We start from the raw sequence: 16,380 nt of genomic DNA on the forward strand, positions 1-16,380 counted from the left end.
GAAAGCACTTCCTATACCTACTGACAATCTGGTGGTTTGAAAGAAGCAGCCAGGGCAGTGGCTGCTGCTTGCAAGTAGAGCAGTCATTCTCAACAGCCATGTAGCCATGACTACCTGCTCTCTCCATTGCCAAGAGCAGCTGAGGTGGTCCTTCAGTGCCTGCTGTGGAGCAAGCTCACAGGGGTGAGTGCTGGAAGTGAGCCATGCTACTCCTTACCTATTTTAAGTACTTTCCTCAGAAGCATACTGAGTTTCTTCCTGTGGCTTTGAGCTGTGCCAATTGTCTGTCTCCCTCTGGGTGTCTATTGAAGTTGGACAGTCCGAAGTGTTCCTGTTTAGCAGATCACCATTGGCCTGCTTGCAAAAGTTCCTCAGTCAACAGTCATCCACAGTGAATTGTTCTAAGATTGCTTCTGCATCGTTCTCCTTACGGAAACTTGCCTGTAGCTACAGAAAGCTATACTGAGCAAGGACTGCCTGCAAGAAAATATAAAACCAATGTCAATAGAAAATGCAGTAGGGCCCAGAAATGTTGCTAAAATACCAGTCAGTGGGTTTAGATGATAAAGGACTGTCTATAGGTGTTGGTTGGTTTATTCCCCCCCCCCTCTTTGCTTTCTCTTCTTCCAGCTGCTTTGGTTTTCTGCACTTTTTCCTTTCAGGTGAAGATGTGTTTTAGGAATGATAACTAAGGTGTGACAGGGTCCCCATGCTCTGCAGTGAAGTGTCAAGGATACTGTGCCACTGTATCAATGAACTAAGCTTGTTTTTTGATGCTGTCCCAAAGAAGGAATTGGGAAGAAGTCAGGGAGTAGCTGCCTAGTACAACTTAGAGGGGTTGCAGGAAATGGCTGTTTCCTCAGATTCCCCTACAGACAGCAGTCTGGACAAGTCCTTGGTCAGATATGGACTTGCTAGCCAAAGCAGAAATTAAGCAGGAATTGTTAAGGCAGGTAGGGAAAGAGATGCTCTGCTAAGTCTAGAAGACACCTTCTCTTGTTGAATTTATCCAGTCTTTTATGTATGGCAAGAACATATTGTCTCTCTGTTATGGTGTCTAATCCTGACTTTTCCAGATCTGTGTGTTTTGGAGGATACTTACTCTGCTAATAACACTGTTAGGCTAATACTACTTCTGTCCACAATATCCTGTGCAACATTAGGTAAATTGTCATTTCTTTTGTACAGTATGGTCCCTAATGATTCCCATTCTTAATGGGATGTTTGACAGCTGCCTGGATACTATGGGGAAGACTGGGCAATGCAGGTGGCCTTCTGCCTTTATAGCTTGTCCTGTGGAGAATAGCTGTGTTGGTGAAGGTACAGTAGACACAGTATGTAATAGAAAAGTGTTTCAGGGTTTTGTTTCTTTTTTAAGGTATAGGTGCACCCTCTCTTCAAGTGACACAGTGTGATTAAAGAAGAAAATGTCTGTCTGCAACCCCAGCAGGAATTCTGACACTGAACTGAGTATATGCAGGGAACATTTTGTAGTGTAGCCTTCGTCCTAGCCAGAGAGGAGCAGTTCCAGCTAACAAATGCAATCAATAACCACTGTTAAATGGCAATTATAGTGACTGAGCAAAATATGGTTTATGTAACAGTCACACCTTAGCAACTCAAGAAATATCTTTCCACAACTATAAAGTACTTCAGATTGACTATTTTTTTATTGTCTATTGTATGAACTCCTTGGAAACAAGGAATTTTTTGTTATAGCTGATATCAGGTTCTTTTGTGGGGAGAAATAAATGGTTTCTTAATGATTTCTGAAAGTTGCACTGTGGTTATAATCTAAGTCTTGCAGCTCAACCCAAACAGAGAAGAGAAAGCAAGAGAAGGCTTTCAGCAAGAGAAAGCAAATCTTGGTTGTACTTTTGCTGTTCAATTAGAGATGCTCATGGGAGCTGTATTTTCTCTTAATTTTTCTTTCCTTTCTTTTTATCTGAAGCTGCTAGATCACTGTTTGAATTGCAGTTCAGGTTAAGATAAGAAAATGTTAATTTTATTTTTCATTTGAGCTTACAAGTGGGGTAAGTGTTGATAACCAACTCACTATGAAATCTGTTCTGAGTTTCTGCAAGGCTGAGGGACTGATAAATGAAATGCATCTCTATGAAATTCAAAGGACTTTATGTGGACAGAACTGTGAAACGGGATTAAGTGAGAAGTAGTAGGTTGAACACAAATCTATTTGGCAAAGTGTATATAGATAGATCTCATGACTCTAAAATTGGTGAATTCTGCTGGGGTTTTTAAATGTTGTCTTTAATTCTCTTCTGATGTGTGTGTGTGTCCCTGCTTAGGAAGATTCAACCCTTACAATTTTATTCTAGTGCAGGTTTTTAGCTTGTTACTTTTATAAAAAAATAATGTCAGTTTTTCCCATGGTGATTTTAGGTAACGGGATCCTATCATCTTCTCCCAATTTGGAGTATGCATGCTAATGGTTTTGCTACAAAACACGCATTGTTTCTAGTCCTCTCCATAGTACTAGTTACACAGGACTTTGTTAATGTTGACTGTGCCCAATGATTGCATTGTCCGTTAAATGTCTTTCAGTAGCGTTATTGCCCACATTCTTGCATAAATCTATGGACACTTCCCAGAGCTCTGTGGATTCTTGATTCTGTAAGATTTTGTACATTAGATTTAGTTGTACTGGTACAACTAGAACTGCTTGGGAGCAGTTCCAGTTGTGCCCACAGACTTCTAGCTACAGTATCAGAAGAGACTTGAAGCTGTCAATATGCCCTTGATAAAAACTGCGGTAACTGAGTTCCAACATATACCACAGCTTAGGAGCATAAAATGTCAATCAAGGGCAGCCAGTCTATGGAAAAATCTTTGCAGATAGCAGTGTGCATGGTCGAACAATGCTTTGTGTAGGTGCTTTTGCATCTACTGGCATTTTTTCTTTTCCCATTATCTTCAGGATTCCTCCATTGGAGAGCTTCACTAATCTTACAGTCATATCCCAGTAGGGTGGCTACTAATATCTGACAAGCTGGATGGTTTGTGATATTATAGGTTTTAGAAAATGGATTCTAAATTATTTTTTCCTATTTCATGAAAGGTATTTCTGAAGTTACTGCAGGACTCAGAGAAGATGCCCTGTGTTCCATAGGCAGCACAGGTGGACCATACAAATACTGCTGAACCAGTCTGTAAGTAGAAAATTAGGTATCTTCTTAAGCAGCCAGATTTATAAAGATCACAAATGCAAAGATAAACATGCACAAAGTTTCCAAAGTTGAGGAATGCACAAGCAAATGGAACATACTGCCTGCTACCGTCTGGTAATTCTTTTTGTGTGTGTGTGACATGATCTTCCGTGATAGTAGGTTTTTATATGTCTACTGTGGTTCATCTCTGTATCACTTCACAGTTGTCTTCTCACCCTTCTACTATGTGTACACATGCACACAAGCATTTTCTCACTGCATCAGCATTAACGTACTGCTTCCTACCAGTCCCTGGCAACTACCTACTGTGTTTGACTCATACTGACAATGGATAAATATTGCTGAGATATACCACAGATATAAAATCTGTAAACTATTAGAAAGGTGTATTCATCTCCTTCCATGTGCAAATAAATAAAATAAAAGCTGTTGCCCCCCACAGCAGAAGATCATTTGTCCTCTCAAGTGGCATGTTATTTCAGGTTCCCTTACAAGTTTGTTTTAAAACAAGTTCCTTCATGCTTTCTATTTTTCTGCCCTGCAAGTCCGGGAGGAGGTCCTCGTTAACATTTCTGAAACCTTAGGAAGCTTTGTTCTCCTTAAAAACTGTTCTTAGAAGTCACTAATATGACACCTTGCAAAATGCAACACTTAAGGTCTCTAACAACAGTGCCCACCAAGCTCATCAATATTTTCTCATTGTTCCTGGGATTCTCATGCTTCTATACTTACCATGTTTCTTTCTATTTGATGATTTATATCTAGATTATAGCCTTTTTTTGGTTAGATGTCAAACATTTTGTTCTGTATGCAGTCCTTTTTGTTTTGTTTCTGTAGAACACAGGCACAGAGAAGTCCTGATCTGTGGTTGAGGACCTTCATTGTAACTGTAATGGAAATAATAATTTTGAACTAAGCTTGTGTTATTTAAGATAAATTCAATTGGATCTGCCAGTAATAAGTAATCAGTGCCAAGAATTGTGGCCTAAGATGAGACCTTTTCTCACAGTGAAAACTTGAGTGGTTGACTTTTTCCTGAGGGTCTTTTTGCTGAACTATTTCAGTCCCTGTTGAACCAGTGAAGATATAACTATATAGCAAAAACCCTCAGTAAGCAAATAAAATATCCACTCCTGTGACTGGTGAGAACAAGATTTCCATTCAAAATACAGCTTTGAATATCCCTTTACTTATAACAATCAGTTGTGTATTTCTTCAGGGCTCAGCTAGGATATCCAAACCAATTTCAAATCAAAACAGTCTGTCTTCTCTACATTGCATTTTCATTAAAGAGTAAGATTTACAGTTCCTAAAGTAATGAAAACAGAGTATACCATCCCTAACAACTTGATATCTTTTACCATCTGCATTTCAAAACACATAACTCAGTATTTGTTCAAGTTATTACATTAATAAAGGATCTACTAATCAGAGATGCTGTATTTCTCAGTTTGATAAATTATAGCAAGAAAATGTGATGATAATGCTATTTCTTTAGGGGTGAGAGTACTGGAAAGTTGTCATTCATTGCAGATGACTGTCATTCATCATTAAGGACAGTTGTGAAGTGTAGGCATAAGGGATCTGGGAAATGGTCATGAAAGGTATCCGTCATTGTCAAAGTTAACCAGAATACTCCATGGGCAATAGCTTGACCTGTATAATTTTGTCTTTGAAAGCAGATTCAAAGGCAGTCAAACTTTCTGTTGTCAAAGTAGTCAAATGAATTTTCAAAAGCCCCTTAGGCAAAAAGACGGGTTATTGAGAAGATCACAGAATGCTCCTATTTGATTTCTAAAAGAATTTGGACTAGAGACCTGCTTTGACAAAGCATGGATCTGAGCACAAGCAGGGTATTGGCTATCCTTTATTGGTACTGAGGCCTTGAGGTGTCATGATTATGTAGAAGCCAAAATTGTCTCTTGGCTCCCAGACCAGGAGATGTAGTGGAGCGGTGTGTATGTCCCTTCTTAAACGAAACTTCAAAAAGATAGTACATGATTTAGGCTGATGACCGATGCCAAAAACAGGCAAGAGACATCACTTCAGCAAAATATGACAGTATCTCACTGAAGTTGGAGCTTTGATAATTTCTCATTATGTCTTATAGTGTCTTATTGTACTGGGTCTGGCTGGGATGGAGTTAACTTTCTCCATAGCAGCCCTTATGCTGCTATGTTTTGGATTTGCGACTAAAAAAGTGTTGGTAACACACCACTGCTTTGGCCGTTGCTCAGCAGTACTTGCAAAGGCAAGGCTTCCTCTCTTTCCCATTCTGCCCCCACTCCCTGCAGTGAGTAGGCCGAGGGTGAGCAAGAAGATGGGAAGGGACATGACCTAGACAGCTGAGCCAAATTGACCAGAGAGTTATTCAATGCCATATAGTGTCTTGCTCAGCAATAAAAACTGAGGGGAGGGTTTTTTAGAGGTGGTGGTCATTGCCACCAGACTGGCTGAGTATCAGTCTACTTGTGGGATGTGGTGAGTGATTGCCTTTGCATTGCCTGTTTTTTTGTTGTATTTTTTCTTTTTTTCCTTCACTTCTTAAACTGTCTTTATCTTGACACACAAGTTTTCTTGTTTTCTCTCTTCCTATTCTCTCCTCCATCCTGCTGGAGGAGGGGGAGTGTGAGCAAGCAGCTGTGTGGTGCTTAGCTGCTGGCAAGGGTCAACACACCATGTCCTGGTTTTGGCTGGGATAGAGTTAATTTTCTTTCTAATAGCTGGTATAGTGTTATGTTTTGGATTTAGTATGAGAAGGATGTTGATAACACACTGATGTTTTCAGTTGTTGCTAAGTAGTGTTTATTCTAAGTCAAGGATTTTTCAGCTTCTGATGCCCAGCCAGCAAGAACGCTGGAGGGGCACAAGAAGTTAGGAGGGGACACAGCCAGGGCAGCTGACCCAAACTGGCCAAAGGGTTGTTCCATACCATATGGTGTCATGTCCAGTCTATAAACTGGGGGGAGTTGGCCTGGGGGGTGGATTGCTGCTCAGGAACTAACTGGGCATCTGTCGGTGAGTGGTGAGCAATTGCATTGTGCATCGCTCGTTCTGTATATTCCAATTCTTTTATTATTGTTGTTGTTGTATTGTTTATTATTATTATTATTTTCTTTTCTCTTTCATGACCACGAGTTTTACTCTCTCCCATCCCACTGGGTTGGGGGGGAAGTGAGTGAGTGGCTGTGTGGTGCTTATTTGCTGGCTGGGGATAAACCACAACACATCACAATAAAGTAAAATGAACTCAGAATTATTTGACCATTTCTAAATGCAAATATTAGAGGTAAGTAGCAGTCCATGAATTCAATTAACTACAACAATTTTAATACTGGTAACTTTAAAGATACAAAGCACACTGTGTAATCTCTAGTGGTTTAAGTTTCATTTGTGGAAGGTTTACTCATAATTTTTCGTTTTATTCCGATGAAAAAAAAATTGAAATAAAACTCACCTTTTGGTGAGAACAGTTAACATTTTCTTTTAAAGTCAGGCAATGTCTATGTGTGCAGGCGTAATACATGCTTATATTATGGATGTGCATAATTTCTACACAGCTGGACCACATGGGTAATGGTTATTTTTTTGTAGATGTATACAGAGCATGTAGAAAAAAGGTTAGACTAAGCTTGTAATGACTGCATGACAAGATCATTGGAGCCAAATAGCCTTGAGATAATGGTGAAACCACCTCTGTGGAGTCCAATAAAATGATCATAAACTACAGCAGGCAGTATATGTACACAAATAATCAGGAGAGCTAAGAGCACGTCTAAGGGGTTACTGGCTAACCATGGGTTAATAACAATATTCTGAGCATATGTAAAAGCAGGCAATAGGCTGAAGAGTGGTCTCACTAGATTGTTAAGGGACCGATACTGCAGAATTAAGATATTCAGATACCTTGCTGAAGAGCCAAATTAATTTTGTAGCATTCTACGTCTTAGAAATGTTTGGGAGATACCAACTTTGGATGTAATCTCTTCTGGCAGTAAAATACAGTTGGAACCTGAGATATAGTGAAACTAAACTGTAGAAAATTCAAAATAGATAAAATTACACTTTTCACACAGTGATACATAACATTTGAAATTCATTGCCATAAAACGTTGTGGAGACTAAGACTGTGATAATATGTTTAAAAAAGCCAAAGAGTGGTTATTAGTGTGTGTATATATATATATAGTATGAATAGCTATAGTAATGTCGTGGTTTAACCCCAGCCAGCAACTAAGCACCACGCAGCTGCTCACTCGCTCCCCTCCATCCAGCGGGATGGGGGAGAAAATTGGGAAAAGAAGTAAAACTCGTGGGTTGAGATAAGAACAGTTTAATAGAACAGAAAAGAAGAAACTAATAATGATAACACTAATAAAATGACAACAGTAGTAATAAAAGGATTGGAATGTACAAATAATGTGCAGTGCAATTGCTCATCACCTGCTGACCAACACCCAGCTAGCCTGAGCGGTGATTCCCCACCCCCACTTCCCAGTTCCTATGCTAAATGGGATGTCCCATGGTATGGAATACACCGTTGGCCAGTTTGGGTCAGGTGCCCTGGCTGTGTCCTGTGCCAACTTCTTGTGCCCCTCCAGCTTTCTCGCTGGCTGGGCATGAGAAGATGAAAAATCCTTGACTATAGTCTAAACACTACTTAGCAACAACTGAAAACATCAGTGTTATCAACATTCTTTGCATACTGAACTCAGAACATAGCACTGTACCAGCTACTAGGAAGACAGTTAACTCTATCCCAGCTGAAACCAGGACAAGTAACAAGTGCTATTAAAGCTTATATGTCTTTGAACTTCTTGGATAAGTTAGCCACTGAAAGTGTTGGAGTGGAAGCAGGTTGATGCATAACTAATTTTTATGGTTGCTTAAACCTTTCTCTGAAGCAGCTGGTGTTAGCCATTTTGAATGATATTGGGCAAAATGTTACATTGCTCCTATTAGGATTTAAGAGATGAGCAATATACAATACTTATAAAGCACATCTGAAGGCTAATTTAATTAAGACATTGTAGCTGACAAAAAGTCATCAATAGCAAAACATCAAACTGAAGAGTTTTCAGTGACTTTTAACTGGGTTTCAGCTCTGCCTTTTGATTATTTTCATCAGTGATACTGAAGTAAATATAACCTTGCTTATTAAAAAAAAGAAAAGACTGCTGTAAGGGATTGGTAGAATGGTATTGAGTCAGACCAGTCCTGAAGAGTGAGTTAGATCACTTGAAAAGCTGAATCTATTCTAAATAAAGTGTGTTTTAATTAATGCTGGGCAAATCTACGTAATGGGGAGTAATAGCCTGGAAAACAAAACCTTTGAAAGTTACCTACTAATCCTGGTGAAAAAGCATTTTAAGACAGTATGGCTAAGATGATTTATGTTTCAATTTAATGTGCAAAAGGACGTGAAAAGGTCATTTTGACTTATCAGTACAAAATTGATGAGACTGATGCTACAATACTATGTACAACTTTTGTGCCAATGTTTTTAAGTTTGAATGTCTTTAAGGAAAATTTGGAAAGGGAACAGAGACGAGTTAATATTGGAGGCTGGAGATGAAGTCCTTATAAAGGCACCATCAGGGCTCAGTTAATGTAGTTTATCAAAAAGAAGATAGAGAAGTGGTTTGCTTAAAAAGCCTAAATTTTTTTATGCATGGAGAATGCTATATATTAAGGTCTAGTTCTAACTTTTATAGGGGCAGAAGTAATAAACAGAATAAAGGAAGAAAAAAGAGAATCTAAAGCTGGAATCTAAAGCCAGGCACTTCTCCTAGAGCTTAATTAACAGTTGGAGATAGTCTACGCAGGCAAGTATGTTCCCTGTCCTGGTACATTTGATACAAGCCTGTGGCCTTTACAGAAAATATGCTACAGTAAAAGGTGTTACTGATTTCTGTATATGGGTAACAGAGTAGAATTTTATATCTGTTGATAGGTGATCAAGTGTTTTTTTTCTATTCTTAGAGAGGGCTTTTAATCCACTACGACAAACAGAGTTCCCTGTAATTACAAAATAAGGGTTTACAGAGTATTTGTTATAATATGCTTAAAGTTATGTCACAACATCAGTTTTTAAGTGAAAGTCCCTTCTTTCATTTCCCTGTAAAATTAAGAGGACCTAAGAACGATTTCAGTGCTCCACCTTGCAAAATGTAATTTGATTTCTGAGTAGAAAACTGCAGACAACAAGTAGCCGTGGCTGTGTTCAGAAGAAGTGGCTGCTGACATGAAGACTGATATTAAAATTTTCAAATTTTTGCCAACTACTGATAAGGAGAAGGTACAGCATACATTCCAGTTTTCTGGTAGTCTAATAGTATAGGTGACTATGACAGACTGAAAGAGTTAATGCCTCCAACACTGTGGTAGGGCAAGTTCTGCTTCAGGACTGACTGCATAGCAAAGAACTCTGCCTAGCAAGGAAGCCCAGGTGAAGAGCAGCTGGTCAGCACCCATCAGCACCGGGAGGGGAGGGCTGGGGAGGTCAGGTTGTGCCGGAGGGTGCACAGCTCCCTGCTCTGATGTGCTGAGCAGGGCAGCTCACCCTGCAGGGAATGGGAAGCTACTCCCCAAATGACCGCCAAGCCCAAAGGCTCACAAACCGCTCATGACACCTAATTAGCCTAATGAGTTCGAGTGCCTGCCCAAAGGAGGGGCAAGGATGATAAAAGGACATGAACTGAAGCCCCCTATTGTGTGCAAGCCCACTGGGAGCGGAGCCCTCGGCTGATGGGACTGATGCTGGACCCAGGACCGGTGACATCTTTCTCTTTTTTTTCTGTCATCCCTCTCTGAGAAAGAGTCTGGAAAGCAAGGGGGTCTGCTCTGAACCTCCTGACCCAGCGGGAGGGCTCGCCTTATTGTCTGCCCTGAACCGATCCCCAGATAAGCGAAGCCTGTAGTGTATGTTTGGTGACGTAGGGTTAGCCCATGTTACACAGTTTACTGATGTAGTTTCATGCCAGTTTTTGTGGTGAGCATGCCAATTCTTGTGAGCAAATAACAATTGAGTTTTGTGAGTTAAAGGATGCCTGCTGTCGTTTCACCTTAATCCTGACCTGGGAATCATGGAACCTGAGTCATCATCCTGAGAAACTGGGATGTGACAATGACACTACCACTTAAATTTAGCACTAGACCCCGAAAAAGAAGTGTCAGAATAGCTGGTCTAAATACTTTGGATACATTACATTTTCCTTCAGCTTTTTTATTGTTTTTTTTTAATTAGTTTCTTGCAGGAAATCTTGTGATTCTAGCATATGTTGAAAACTTAATTTCACCTCTTCCAATTATTTATCTTTATGGTCCTCAACCCTGAATCTTGCTTCCTTTTCCTTTTGCCACCCTTTCAGGATTCTGTGAAGCACAGAACGAGGATGGAGCATCTTTCAAATGTTACCTATCGGTAGTCACAAAAAGATACCTGATCTCAAAAATAAGATCATCTAACTTGTTTAAGTTTTACATAAATTAGTTTTCTCAGTAAGTGCCTAATTGTAACTCCTTCTACTTTTCCAGAAGTAAATGGTCAGGTTCTTCCACTTACCTCAAATGCATTTCACTCTTTTCACCCACTTTCTTCTCTCATCCAAACATTTTCCCTACTAGTTGCTTTCCTTGTGGTTGCTGCCTGGTCCTTTTCCACTTTACATCCACAGTATGGATATCTTGGGCTCTTTGTTAGACAGGCTCAGACGTCAGAGGGCTATTAGAAAAGAAATGGAAAGACGGCTATTTTCTAGTAAAGGGAGGTACTCTTACAATGCCAAGAAGCTGATCCACTTCCTGTTCTCCATCTCCTTGTCCTGATGTTCATCTCCTAAATGCTGGCAAATGAAAGCAGGCAAACCCTGCCTGCCTTCCTCACAGAGGTCTTTTCCTCCCTTTAGCTCTAGAGAAAAAAAACAGTCAGTAAAGCACCTGCCAAAAAGGGGGCTCAACTGAAAAAAAGACTAGTTTTCTGCAAGTGCTAGAGCACCAGAGAACAAAACAAACAATAATCCCTTCTGAAATATCTATTTTGAAACTCATATTAATCGCTCATGAATGTGTTCTGTTGATGGAATTGAGTTGGTTCCATAAAAGGTCACCCATGTGACTTAGTAGCTGCTTTCCTTCACTGTGTAATTTGGTTTTTTTGCTTGTTCTTAAAATGTACGAATCTGATTTAGACTGAAAGGTATACTTGAAGAAAAGTGTTGCAATATAGAGATAGACCTAGACTTCAGATTATGGTCTGAAGTTTACTGAGTATTTCTAGTTTCTAACTAATTGAAAATGAATAAAGCTGTTGCATCACTCCATCTTATGATGGAAGAGATGATGCCTTTTCTATCCTGCCTAGAAGAAAGAGAATTATCAGAGAGACTTTTTTTGAAGTTGTGGATCACCACAACTGATATGCATGTAACTTTCGATGGTGATGACAATATATAGAATTTTTTTACATATCTCAAATGCCTTCTAAACAAAAAATGGTATTTGATATTAACATCTCTCAGCTCTTGTTGCCTGATGTGGATGTATAGTCTCATATGTGGAAAACATTCTCATATTTTTAACCTGCTCTTTCCAACAACCTGCTGCCTTGCCTTTGTCATACTCTAGATTGTTTGTCATGTTAGTTATTAGTAGTGCTTGTTTCAGAAATGGAATAGCTTGGAAGCTCATCAACTGTGCTCAGATATTTCTTCGAGCTGAAGGACAAAAGATACAGATAGTTGTGGGTGCACTATGAAGGCTTTATTTATCCAATGGTAATTGTTAGAATGTGAATTTCCTTAATATTTTGAAAACTAAGTGATCAAATAATCTCCCTTATGTAGCTCTCATGTCTTGCCTATAAGCTCTTCTTTGATTTATTCTTGACAGTGTATGTCTTCATGCAGGCTGTTTTCCCTCAGACTTGCTAGTGCTCCCTTCTGCAACCCTTCCTTTGCACTCCAGGATTTCCTGTTGCTTTCTTTTAGTTCCTGTATTTTGTTGAGGCTATTATAACAGCTGCAGACAGGGAAGAGGTACTGACAGCCTTTATGATCTTTCCCGGTATTTTTAAAATCCTGTCTTTTAATGAAATACTCAGGAGTCATGTTTTCCACCATGCAGGACTGCTTATCTTCCATTGCATGTTGTAATGATTCCTAAGTAATTTTTACCAAAAACAACGGAAAAAAAGAAAAGAATATAAAAGAAGTAGAACTCTTCCTCAAAGGATAAATGAAATCTGGCCGACAGTATTCTTGTGTTCAATTATTGCTTTCGAGAATGACCTGATCACACTTTTTGGAGGTATTCCATTTTTTTACATTTGCAACATCTTCAAAAATCTGTATTCAGTATATGGTTTGTGATCATCTGTTATCTGAAAAGCAACCGAAAGTTAAACAGCAATGGGTTGCCTGATGTAACACTAACGCGGCTTTTGCTACACCCGTAGTAATATTTTCTACCTAGCTTAAATTGTGAAATCCTTTTTGGTTTATGCTCTTTCTGTTGCTCAGTAGTAGGAGTTTTCCAAAGATAGCATTTACTTCTCACATTCAAGAGGAACCAATTGTGTCTTTCCCTCATGACATGGGCCTATATGCTGGAGGAAATTTTGACTCTTAAATAATTCAAAGTCACACATACGGTGTCAGAAAATATTTGTTGTTAATAGCTAGCTTTAAGGTTTTATATACTCTTATAGTTTAAGCCCAGCTGGCAACAACGTACTACAAGGCCATTCATTCACTCCTCCCCCCAAGTGGGATGGGAAGGTGGAAATATAAAGAAATGCTCATGGGTCGAGATAAGGACAGGGAGGGATCACTCCCCAATTATGGTCATGGGCAAAAGACAGGCTCAACTTGGGGAAAAAACAAAATCAATTTAATTTACTACTGATCAAATAAAAACAAGGATAATGGGAAGTAAAACCAAACCTTGGAACACCTCCGCCCCCCTCGCCCCGCTCCTTCCCACCTCAACTCCACTCCCGGTTCTCTCCACCTTCTCCTGCCAGCGGCACAGGGGATGCGGGTTGGGGTCTGCCCATCATACCTGGTCTCTGCCGCGCCTTCCTCCTCAGGGGGAGGAGGACTTCTCACTCTTCCCCTGCTCCCATGTGGGGTCCCTCCCACAGCAGATTGTTCTCCACAAACTTCTACAACGTGGGTCCTTCCCATGGGCTGCAGTTCTTCATGAACTGTTCCAGCATGGGTCCTTTCTGTGGGCTGCAGTCCTTCAGGAAGAGGCTGCTCCAGTACAGGCTTTCCCATGGAGTCATGGCCTTCTTTAGGGGCATCCACCTGCTCCGGCATGGGGTCTTCCACAGGCTGCAGGTGGGCATCTGCTCCCCTCCATGGGCCGGGGAACAGCCTGCCATCTCACCACAGGCTGCAGGGGCATCCCCTCCTCCTCCTCCACTGATCTCGGTACCTGCAAAGGGGTTCCTCTCACATTCCACTGCCCCTACTCACTGCACGTTCCCCTTCTTAAATCTACCGCTGTCACTGATGGGCTCGGCCTGGGCCAGAGGCAGGCCTGACTTGGAGCTGGGGAAGCTTCCAGCAGCTTCTCACAGGAGCCACCCCTGTGGCCCCTCCTCTGCTACCAAAGCCCTGCCATGCAAACCCACTACATATACAATGTAAATTCTGGTGTTTCCTTGCCCTGCTTTAGCTTACAGGTGGAATATATGTGTATTTCATAGAATTTTTTTTCCATATGTGCTCGTGCGTGGATCTATTTATATATTTTTATAGAAGAAGATAGTGTATGTGCATATACACACAAATGTTTCAAAACATAACTTGGCTTTGTTAATGCTGTTGTACCAGCAGATGCAAATATTTTAACTTCAATTATGTAAGTAATTTAACGTAAATGGTCAATTTTTTGAAGAAATGCTTATTAAGACTAAGTACAATTTTCATTCTGAAATGGAATATTGCTTAGGGAAGAGGCTTCGTGGAGTCTTCTTAACATCTTGCTTCATCTAATGAGTAAATACCATACATATGTAGAAGGTGCGGTACGCATCTTAGTTGTGCTAGCAAGGCTGAAGTTGAGGTTGATACTTCCACGTGAATCTAGATTTTCATGTGTCTAGAACCTTCTCAAAAGTATCTCCTTTGGTGCAATTGTTGTCTCTGCTCTGTCACTAAAACATTTCTTTTGTGTTACAAAAGCCCACAAAGGCATTATCAATAGTCACACATCTGTTTTCTCAACACTAGCAACACTCTGTATTATTCTTCTTCTGTAGTAATACATTCTGTTTTCTGTATAATACAAATGTATTCTATCTCTCTACCAAGTCTGGGATACATAGATATAAAGGAAATCAGTTGGGATCTTTTTTTGGCAATTCTGACAGACTATGTCTCCTCTGCTTTTGTAATTTTAAAGAATACAGACAGAATGTGCCAATAGGCTTCCATTTTGTAGCCACCATTCTGTGTGCCTGTTTTTCAACTGTTCCTCCTCTTGTACCCTCCTCCACGTGGCAATTTATTGCAGGTGCATCCCTGTAGGGGAGGTAGTACTACAATAAAACCATATCTATTTGGAAAATTGTCTCCTGGAAGTTGAAATCAGCATATTTGTTAATATTGCAAGTTAATCATGCAGAAACTCAGAATCAGAGAATTAGGGGTCCCAAAATTACAGTAATTTTCCTTTTCAGGGCATGATAGGATTGCGTCCACCTGGCTGAATATTTGTCTTTAATTTGTTTCCAAAGAATATGCCCATCTCATCACGATGAAGGCGCCCTGGCCACAGTAGAGTTTGCCACACAAAGCTAAAAAATACTTGGTGCTTAATTCCAACTTCTTTTTCAGTATGGTTTACGCTGGCAGCAACCCCAACTAAAATGTAGAGAAGAGATAAAAACGAAGGCAAAGCAGAAGAAAACATGGAAATAACAGAGATTGTATTAGGCACTACAAGTCATAGCTGTAGAAAGAAATGAAACCCTGTATTTATGAATTATGGGAACAGGGCATTCAGCAATATGTTCTCTTCTGTCAGGACCAGGCTAGTTTAGATGGCCATTCATCAAATCAGCTTGGCTGGTTTTGGTTCTCTTTGGGGTCTGTAGGTTAATGGATAAGAAGGCAGCACTATTGTTTCCCATTTCTTTATGCTTGTGTGCTATTTGTGTACTGCTGACTGGAGAAGGGAAGAAAACTGACTATTTTGTGCTAGAAAATTAATTCCATTCATTGAAAGTTATGATAGTGCTTTTATAACTGGAGTAGATGCTTGTACCACTCACTAAAAATGTTACATTCCAAAATAAATATATACTCAGTTGACTTTCTGTTATGGCTGCATGCCTAACCATTTTCATACTAGTAAAAACAACAAGTGGTGTTTTGACATCAGCTAACACTTCCGCAGCAACTATGGTGTTGGTTTTTTTCTTAGCTGTTGTGGTGGCTATTATTGTTTATTGTACTAGCAGCAGTACCTAGGAAACCCAATCTAAAGTCAAGCCCTGTTTTTCCAGACACCCTATGGACTAATAGTAAGGACAAAAATAACAGATTCTCACTACGTTTGACAGCTTGCAGTCTAGTTTTAAGGCTGAATGCAATGAGTAGATAAAACAGACAAATACATTTGGGAAGGTAAGACTATAAATCAGGTCCATAAATTAAAAGCAGAGGTCTCAGTTCACTGACTTTCTAACTACCATATTTACTTGCTAAATGCTACTTGGACTCTCTGTTTGCCCAAATTTACCTTCAAGATAAAGAGTGGCTGTGATGCACGTCTGTTCTAAAATTTTTATCTATTACTGCATATGAGGTGCTGTTGCATGGTGTGGCATTTATACTTTTAGAGGATTTTCTGTTATTTTGATATGAGTGATGAGAAAACTTAATGGATTTTTGCAGTGGTATGAGACTGGGCATTCTTGCATTAAATAGAAGGTTAAAACAGTCACAAAATGCTACGTGTATTTCAGTATTAGTTACATGTGAACTCAAGAGGCTGGCTTACCTTCTTTGTACCTTGTATAGACATTACAGATACCTAAATTGATACTTCATATGATAGAATTATGTTGTCTGGTGTAAATAGTTGTGGATGTCTGTGAAGATGTAAAGGAAGGGAAAATTGGGATCAAATTTTTTAGGTTTTAACTAGTCTGTGTAATTGCTAAGAAATATTTGGCTTGCATTCA

General features: G+C 39.8%; 1 protein-coding gene across 1 annotated transcript in view; it reads left to right on the forward strand.

Moving 5' to 3' along the window:
* Positions 1-16,380, forward strand: part of ABCA13 (ATP binding cassette subfamily A member 13) — a 158,050-nt gene that overhangs the window by 64,138 nt on the left and 77,532 nt on the right. Inside the window, 1 exon segment of the mRNA XM_075024263.1 lies at positions 3,077-3,167. Within this exon segment, the coding sequence (XP_074880364.1) occupies positions 3,077-3,167 (91 nt within the window).

Source organism: Buteo buteo, chromosome 3 (assembly GCF_964188355.1).
Source record: "Buteo buteo chromosome 3, bButBut1.hap1.1, whole genome shotgun sequence".
NCBI lineage: Eukaryota > Metazoa > Chordata > Aves > Accipitriformes > Accipitridae > Buteo > Buteo buteo.